This window comes from Triplophysa dalaica, chromosome 9 (assembly GCF_015846415.1).
Source record: "Triplophysa dalaica isolate WHDGS20190420 chromosome 9, ASM1584641v1, whole genome shotgun sequence".
Lineage (NCBI taxonomy): Eukaryota > Metazoa > Chordata > Actinopteri > Cypriniformes > Nemacheilidae > Triplophysa > Triplophysa dalaica.
Window position 1 is genome coordinate 10,697,938 of NC_079550.1, and position 9,123 is coordinate 10,707,060.

General features: G+C 36.5%; 1 protein-coding gene across 1 annotated transcript in view; it reads left to right on the forward strand.

The window, feature by feature from the left end:
* Window positions 1-4,259, forward strand: part of LOC130428572 (alpha-2-macroglobulin-like protein 1) — a 29,013-nt gene extending 24,754 nt beyond the window's left edge. The window contains exons 30-36 of the mRNA XM_056756718.1: window positions 2,136-2,351; window positions 2,431-2,552; window positions 2,831-2,921; window positions 3,015-3,083; window positions 3,200-3,305; window positions 3,759-3,804; window positions 3,979-4,259. Of these exons, the coding sequence (XP_056612696.1) occupies window positions 2,136-2,351; window positions 2,431-2,552; window positions 2,831-2,921; window positions 3,015-3,083; window positions 3,200-3,305; window positions 3,759-3,799 (645 nt within the window). The 3' untranslated portion in view covers window positions 3,800-3,804; window positions 3,979-4,259. The remainder of the gene's footprint in view (window positions 1-2,135; window positions 2,352-2,430; window positions 2,553-2,830; window positions 2,922-3,014; window positions 3,084-3,199; window positions 3,306-3,758; window positions 3,805-3,978) is intronic.
* Window positions 4,260-9,123: the final 4,864 nt, after the last annotated feature.

Here is a 9,123-nt window from a genome sequence, read left to right on the forward strand (position 1 = left end):
AATATCCCGAGTGAGCATGTAGCAAGTGCAAACATAAAATGTAATTAATGTGGTGTTTCTAATTATGAGATAAAAAGAAGTCTGAGAAACTCTGGGGTTTTCATCAATAAAATATGTAACACTAGGTTTTACTACGCAATTATATGTAATAGGTAATTATATGGTCAAGTCAAGTCTAATGGTTAATATCTAGAACATGATGCATGATGGGATATGCTTAGCCTTAATACCGCGCCAAAACAGTTTTCAAGCTAGTGGGGGTTTAGTGTGCGTTAAGCGCATTGCCCTTTGGCATTTTTAAGACATTGGACCGACTTGTGCTCTTCCTTCCTGTCGCGTGAACGTGCTCTCAAGTGGCCAAGACCGCGAGTGGGGGTATTTGGATGCAGCCATATTTAAAAGCACCCAAGATGTCCTTAGAGATGGGTGAGCTCGATCGGTTTCGGGGTCATAGGATGGAGGACAGAGGAGCAAGGAAACGAGGAGGCATATTGAGAAGCACCCATTGAGAAGCACCCATTGAGTACCACCCAGTGTCACGCCCTGTTGCTGGCCTCTCATTTCGCCACCTGAGGGCGCTATGCTTCTCTGTGTACTGCCTGTGTTTTCGTAAGGACTCCAGTTCCCGTCTTTGTCTCGTAATCGTGTATTGGTCTCACTTGTGTCAGATTACCAGTTTGTCCCTTCATCTGTGTATATAGCTCTTGTGTTCTGTTGTCTTGTGTGAATCATTGTTGTATGTGCTCCCTTGCGTTTCCAAGGATGGGTCTAACCTTATGTGTCTTTTTTATTAAAAAATTTACTGCACGAGGATCCTATCCTTGCTTTCCTAGCTGAACCTTGACAGAATGATTTGCCAAAGCATGGATCCAGCAGTACGTCTTGTCAGCATGTGCCAAGGATATTGTACCCTCAAGGGCCATATTACAGATTTTCTAAACATTGCAAATTTTACAGATTTACCTGACTTTGCATTTATAGATTTTTTTTGCAATGGATTAAATCAAACACAACATGATCACATCAATCGTAATGCTCCTCGAGGGTCTCTAACTGAATTTGTGGATTTGCTCTGCTGTAGTCTGGTTACACATTCACTGTAGTCGAGTTGAATGAAGAGCTCGGCCCCCTTAATATTTTTTGGGAGGGGCAGTGGGCCACAGGCTTCAGTGCCAAAGAGCCCGCTCGCAAGATGGCCACCAGTCCAGAGCCCGCTCGCCAGATTGCCGGCAGTCTTGAGCCAGCTCGCAAGATGGCCGCCAGTCCATAGCTCACTTGCCAGATTGCCGCCAGTCCAGAGCCCGCTCGCCAGATTGCTTGCAGCCCAGGACCTCCAGTTATCGTGGTCGCTTTGGTGGTGGATCCAAGTCCGTTGATTCCAGAGGTAGCTCTTCCTGAAGCCCTCTCACTGGAGTCGGCTCTATTGGTTGTTACTGCAGCTCTGTGGTGTGTCTGGGCGCCAAGGCTTCCAGCACTGCTTGGCACGCTGAGACTTCCAGACTCTCCGGGACTGTTATTCTGAGGGGCGGCTGGAATCCGCCCTGATGGGGGGCTATGTCACGTCCTGAAGGGGGTACTATGTCACACCCTGAAGCAGGGTTTTTTTCACGCCCTGAAGGGGCTGCTATGTCATGCCCTGTTGCTGGCGCCTCATTTAGCCACCTGAGGGCGCTATGCTACTCTGTGTACTGCCTGTGTTTTTGTAAGGACTCCAGTTCCCATCTTTGTCTCATTACCTGTTTATCCCTTCATCTTGTGTAAATATAGCCTTTGTGTTCAGTTGTCTTGTGTGAATCGTTGTTGTATGTGCCGCCTTGTGTTTCTTGGACCAAGGGTCTACCTTTGTGTCTTTTTTATTAAACATTTTACGTGGATCCTCCTTGTTTTCCTTGCTGAACCGTGAAAATCAGACAGGGGAGAATGCAGACAGAATCATAACAAAAGTTTTTTTTGGCTTGTTATCAGAAATAATCTACAGGCACTCGAATGTGTACCGGAAATTAAACGTCTGCATGTGCAGTAATGTCTGTTTAAATTGTCCCTTTGAAACAGTCTATAGTCCAAATAAAAAACTGCATTTAATATGGAATTCTGACCAAACCTGTCATTTGTTTTGCCTTTCTTGCTTTGAACAGGACACTGTGGTGGCTCTCCAGGCACTCGCTAAATACAGTGCTGCCACCTACAGTCCAACAGGAACCGTTGTTGTCGGTGTGACCTCCCCTTCAAGGCAAAAATATGACTTCACTATAAACCAGCAAAACCGACTCCTTTACCAGGAGAAACAGCTGCAGCCACCTACAGGAAACTTCACACTCGCTGCACAGGGAAAAGGTTGTGCACTTGTGCAGGTTGGTAAACTACCTTTTGATCTTATGATGCTTTACAAAATAAACAAATTTATTTTGTTATTCTTTCTTTTTATTCCAGTTTTCTTTGCATTACAATACCCCATTCATTAGCAGCTTCACGTTCTTCAACCTCGAAGTAAATGCTACTTCCGTTTGTGCCAGCGAAAAGAACATACTTGTTTCATTAGATTTCACTGTCAGGTGAGCAGCACTGCTTCCGCAGAAACAAATTTCTAAGGTTTTGCTAAGCATGTTATTTCATTTTAGGTATTTTATAAAAGAAAATTAAAACGATTCATAAATAAAATATTGCAACTTTAATCATTGTGACACATAATACATATAACTTAATAAAAGTTTGTCCACAGGTATACAATAAAAGTATCATGCAGTCATTTCTCTGAGGTTGGGGCTGCCCGTTGTTTATCCGTCTACACAACACTGAACTGTATTTGATTGTTGGCTGTACTTTTTTACAGTTATAATGGTCCACGAACAGGGACAAACATGGTGATCATTGAAGTGAAGCTTCTGTCTGGATTTGTGCTGGATGACTTGTCATTACAATCTGTGAGTGACACTTTCAGGGCTTCAGTCTTGTTTTGATCTTAAGTTCTGCCCCCAGCATTTGATATGTTCTAATGGGTTCCTCTGTGTCCATAGCTTCAGCAGGATTCCAGAATCAAACTTGTGGAGCAGAATGAAGGACATGTCATCTTGTATTTGGACGGGGTGAGTCTTAATGTAAATTGAGGTACCTTGAGGGATTAACAACAATTTTCGATGAATTTTTTGCATGTTATTAGAATGACTGTGTATGACATCAGCTGTAACGGTTTCTTTTAAAGATGAAAGTTGCAGAGACGAAATCCTTTAACATGAGTCTGCAACAGGATGTGGTAGTGAAGGATCTTAAGCCAGCCTCGGTGACAGTCTACGATTACTACACGACTTGTACGTGTTTGTTCATACCATTATAGTATGACTGCACTCTGATTTGTGGGATGTTTATGCATTAAATAAACACACGTCCCTAAAACAGACGTGAGATGTAAAATAAAAAAGAACATACCAGAATGGTACTGTTAATATTGTATAATATTGCTAATAGTGTTTGGGGGGTGTTAAACAAATTTATTTTTCTTAAGTTATTTTAAATTTAGATTTACTCTTTAAAAAGATTTACTGTATTCGCAGTAATTGCCTTAATTTGAAATATAACAAAGAGTACATATTTCACCCAGCAAAATGAGATCCGCTTCTCATAATGTAAATGGGGCAAATAATGCAAAACTACATATGTAATGCTGAACAAATTCTGCATATTACAAACGCATTACGCATTATGACATTTAATCTTACAATAAAGCATTTCATGAACAGAAAACTATTGTTTTTTCTTTTTAGATGAGCGAGCGGTGAGGAAATACACCTCCCCATGTGCCTAGAGACAGTAAGTACAGTAATTTTTGACAGTTTTTAACTCAAATTTATAACCCATTCCATTTCTACATTTTAGAGATGTGTTACAATTCGCAGGAATATAAACAGTTAGAGTATAAAGCTTGGCTGCAAACTGCTTAAGACAGTATGAAATGTGAATAAATCTAAACATTTATTATTTTAGATGCCGTGGCAGGAGTATCGAGAGGTGTTACTGAGCCGCTGAGTGACCAGTAATTTCATCAGACATTCCAAATCAATGATGGAATTAATTACTGACTTCAATTTTTCTTATCTTCTGACTTTCCTTCCTAAAATCAGAAATATCAGAATATACTGTACTGATGACACATGCTACTGTGTAGATTATCTATAAGTGACAATCAAAAGCCAGACTTGTGATTTGATCCATTTGCAATAATGTAGGTTTTTAAAAGTATCCTGTTGAATAAAACATTTCTGCATCTAAAATCTGTCCTGTCGTTTCTAAAAATAATAATTGGTCTACATAAAATTGATTGGACTTCAAGCTGCACCTTAAACAGGGAAAAGCACATGAATTCAAAAGAAAATAAGAACAGTGTCCAAAAGAGAAATACGAATAGTGAAGCAGTCACAACAGCATGCTTTATTTATTGTACATTTGTGCCTTTGTAGTAATTTTTGCTGCACTTTCTCAGTTACCACTGGAAGGAGCTATTTTACAAAAATGAAGTTTGAGTATGTTGTGGTTGTTGTGTATTTTCCTATTTCATGCTTATTTTTTTACACACATTTATTTTTAGATGTGTATTTTTCCAGCACAAAGCGGTGTGTTTCATAAGTCAGTCTATATGGCTAGAGTAAGGCAATTTAATATTCACATATCACAAAATATTTATATTGATTGCACTTCATAGAATTTTTTTCATCATTTTTATGGTTATTTTGTCAGCTCTCAGAGAAAAGTCTTGAGCTCATAATGTAATAACTTTTACAAGAAATGTATTACAAAACATGCTCATAATATAATCAATGTAAAAGCTTATTATTTTCATTTAAAATCAACAGGGCTGCCTGGGTTTCCAGAAACCTTCGTATCACTATATATCGCTATAGAATATATATAGAATATAGAATATATCGCTTCCAGCGTTAGGTTTCGGGAAACCCGGCCCATTTTTTTGTTAAAAACAATTAAATATAATTAATGTAATTGTTACAACCTCAAGTCATAACAGAAGTAATAACAGAAAAAAGGTTTGTTGTTGACACAGAGTTTTTGCCAAATAAAGACTTTTATTAAATACAGGGAATCTCTTCAGGGGCAGACAAGGCCAAAACAATTAACAAAACGATTTTCTTTTAGAACCTAAATAACCTTTTTATAATGAAAGGAAGAATTATAAAATCTAAAAATCAATTTAACTATCTCCCTTAAGCATAAACGAAGTGAAAAAGGCATATAAACAAATTGGTGACTGACCCTTAAGTTTGGCAAATGTATGTACAATAATATAGGCAATAAATATTTACAAAGTTAAAGAGTGTATATACAACAATCAACAATAACATACAAATCATAAAACAAGAAATAATATTATACAAAAGATTCTGGACTCTAAAGCTTTAACGCACAAATAACTCTCTGGGACAAACTGGTGTAAACTATGGATGTTAAAAGTACGAACAATCGGACTAATAAGAAATTTGGAACGAAAGCGAATCTCAAAAATAACTAGAGTGACACAAGGCTCGAAGATACCATACAAGATAGCACAATGGCACCAAGGCAATAGTTAAGTGTTTGGGGGCGGTCCTTATATCCGTGGTAGGCGTTCTCCAGACCAACCATTATCACCAACTGGTTAAAGGAGACCACGCCCAACTGAAACACTATAATGTCTTCTCATGAGGACAGGGAGGCAGCAAAATACAAACAACAAACAATTCAGATGCATGGACTTTCTCAAGGTCAATAAACAAACTACAATTGGTGCTCACATTTATTATTTTGAAATTGTATTTATTGTATTATATTGAAAGATAATTATTATATTGTGATGATTTCTCTGTAGCATTTGGTTTTACCTTATAAACTGTTATTACATTATACGTTTCTACAGTGTGATCATGTAATACAATTCTCATGTAAAACTTCTTTATTTCATTACAGAAATTATTACATTATTAGCGCCAGATTTTGTAATGTTTTGATATAATTCTTCCATTATGTGCGGTTATAAGAACATTATGAGTTATAACAGCACTTATACTGTGCATATGGTTACGTATAATTTGTCAAGTCATGCTTTAATTATAGAGCACTTTCAAAATAATGGTCCAAAGTGCTGTACATCCTTAAAAATGGTTAATTACGTAAGGTTATTAAGTTACTTTAATTCTGTTTTAAACTGCTTTTAAATTGTACTTACTGTATTTGTTGTTAAGCCTTAACTACAAGGTTTGGTTTAAAAGAGAAGATTAGATTGGAAAGATACAGATACGGATGTTTGCAATTAATTGTAAAATGTAATTTCTCTAAGTTACTTTTTTCCTTTTGCTTGATGTAGGCTACAAACCAAAAAAGAACACATATTACAACTTTTCTGTAAAAGTGTTCATGTAAACTGTAAAATAAAGCTGAGATAGGTGTGAGCTTGACACTTTCAATGGATGACAGTTGACATGTTAAGAGATTTATAAATACTATGGCTCAGAACTTTGCTTATTGTCCCATTCAGATCATTTAATGAATCTTAAATAATCCATTAAGAATGACTAAAAACCGCACCTCTTCGTGTACTCCTTCAATTAAAAAACAGGCTTTTTATAAAATCATCACTGAAAATATGGATATGCATCATAAGTTATTTACATTTTTACAAGATAAAAAGCTTTCTATTTAACGAACAATATATTATATATAGCTTTAGATGCTATGCTTCAGGCGAATACATTAATTTACAAAGGAAAAACTCTTTGCTCTTGACATACAAGCCAGCTGTCGTGATTCTGCCTCATCATGTCATGTCTTTCTTGGTCTTGAGGCAGAGTCATAGCAGGATCTCTTGTTTCATGTGGAGCGAGACAATTTTGGATCTTTTTGATCGCCATACTCTCTCTCAAGGTCTTGTCTCTGTTCCCGCCCTTTTGTCTCGTTACTGCTTGTTTATTAGTTAATTCCCCTCACCTGTTTTCTATTGATTTTGACCCCTTTAAATAGTCCTCCTGTTTCATTGTCCTGTGTTCGGTCATTGTGTGTGTTTTGTTACCGGTGTATGATAAGCCTGTCTAGTCTATGTACCTTGTTCCAGGCGTGAGTAAATGTTTATTTAGTTTATGTCAGTTTGTATCAAATGTTTTGTTAGTCAAGTTAGTTTATTGTTCCTGTTTAGTCTGTGATTTTTATTCCCCTTGTCATCATTGTTGTTTTTGTTGTTGTTGTTTTACCCCCGCGTGGGTTTTTGTTTTCTGTTTTGTTCCCTATAATAAAAGTCATTGTTTCTCACCACCTCCTGCCTGCAATTTGTATCTTTCCTTGTGATTCACAAAAAGTTCCAGGGTATGAAATTTTGTTGCATCTAGTGGTGAGGTTGTGAACTGCAACCAGTGGCTGAGTCAACCCCTCCCTTAAGAAGCACTACGGTGACTGACACAGAATTGAGATGGTGTTACATTTTTTTTTTTGCACAAAAATAGAGATCATATATTTGTGAAACGTGCTCTGTAGAGCAGTTTGTCTGTTTAGGGCTTCTGTAGAAACAACATTGTGAATTCTGCGGTGTATGTAGATAGAATTACATTACATAGAAGTACATTCTTATGTTATAAAAACAAATCGCTTCATTACGTAAGGTCTTTATACACCTCTGAAGCCATAGCTATTTATATTATATTGCATTTCTGTCAATAGAGCACAGCACCTTGAATGCATATACTTTGAAATGAATGTGCCCGGTTCCCCCCATAGTCTGTGACTTTCATTTATGTATGTTGCATTTGTGTAATTTCATGATTTTTTATAACTTTATAACAGATCCATCATGCATTAACTCTGTGTCATTATTATTGTCTTATATCATAACCATAATTCCAATAAAATGTAATGCTTTCCTGTGTCGTTTTTCTTCATCCTTCCTCGTGTTTTATTATTCTCATGGGTTAGGTTTGAGAATAATTGTCCCAAATTAGTTAAATTATAAAAGAAAATTGGTAGCACTATCTTGTTTCAGGTGACCCAGCTCTCATTAATGAGGTGTGTGTTTAATTAGTTAAATTAGTTATTGCGAGTAATCACAACAATTGTGTTCCTGTGGCTAAGAGGTTGAAATTCACAGTATGACGTCAAGAGTAGTGACAGAAGCCTGAAGAATCAGTGCAGAGTCTGCTAAACACTTAATTGGAGCATCTGCACATCTAATATTATTTTTTCCTGATTTAGGAAAGCTTTTCCTTCTCTAATCTGTTTCATTTGTCAAAATTTGAAAGTTTAATGATCTCTGTGTGATGATTTCTGTGTTTATTCTTAGTTTGCAAGTTGGATGTTAAGTGCTTAAATACATTTATTTGCAGGATCTATGAAGAGATACACTCACCACTTTCTGTATATGGACGATTGTTGATACACCAAAATTCTATGTAATTTTTGGGTGCAGTGTTTACAAAACAAAAGCATTTCTAAGCAACAGCCCAAATGATAAAAACACCTCTTGAGAATCCACACCTAATAAGCTCCATAAGCTGTTTTTGGCAAAATTACTATTTAGGACACACCACACCTGGTGTGATTAAAATAAGATTTCAGCCTATGAAAGGTTTATATGATTATATGCTAATTGTATGCTGTACTCTTACCATAACTAATAACCAATTGTGACCCTGGATCATAAAACCGGTCATAAGTAGCACGCGAGCATGTTTATTAAAAGACAAAAATACATTGAATGGGTCAAATTGATGGATTTTTCTTTTATGCCAAAAATCATTAGAATATTAAGTAAAGATCATGTTCCGTGAAGATATTTAGTAAATTTCTTACCTTAAATATGCGAGTATTTTTGCAAGTGGATGGCAATTTTCACAATATTTTGTTTTTGCTCCCTCAGATTCCTTATTTTTAAACTGTTGTATCTCCCGAATCAGATTATTCCTCCGAAGTTGGTTAGGTGAAACAAAATGGAAGATTACAAATGTGGAGCAAAAAAAAAAATGATTTTAGACTATATGTTTAACAACTCTGAAGATGAATTTTTTAGTTCATATTGTAATCTTCAATAATATTGACATTTGATTGCAGATTTGGCAAATTAGAGCTCAGTTTGTGAGCTTTTTTGAGACATTTGTGAGA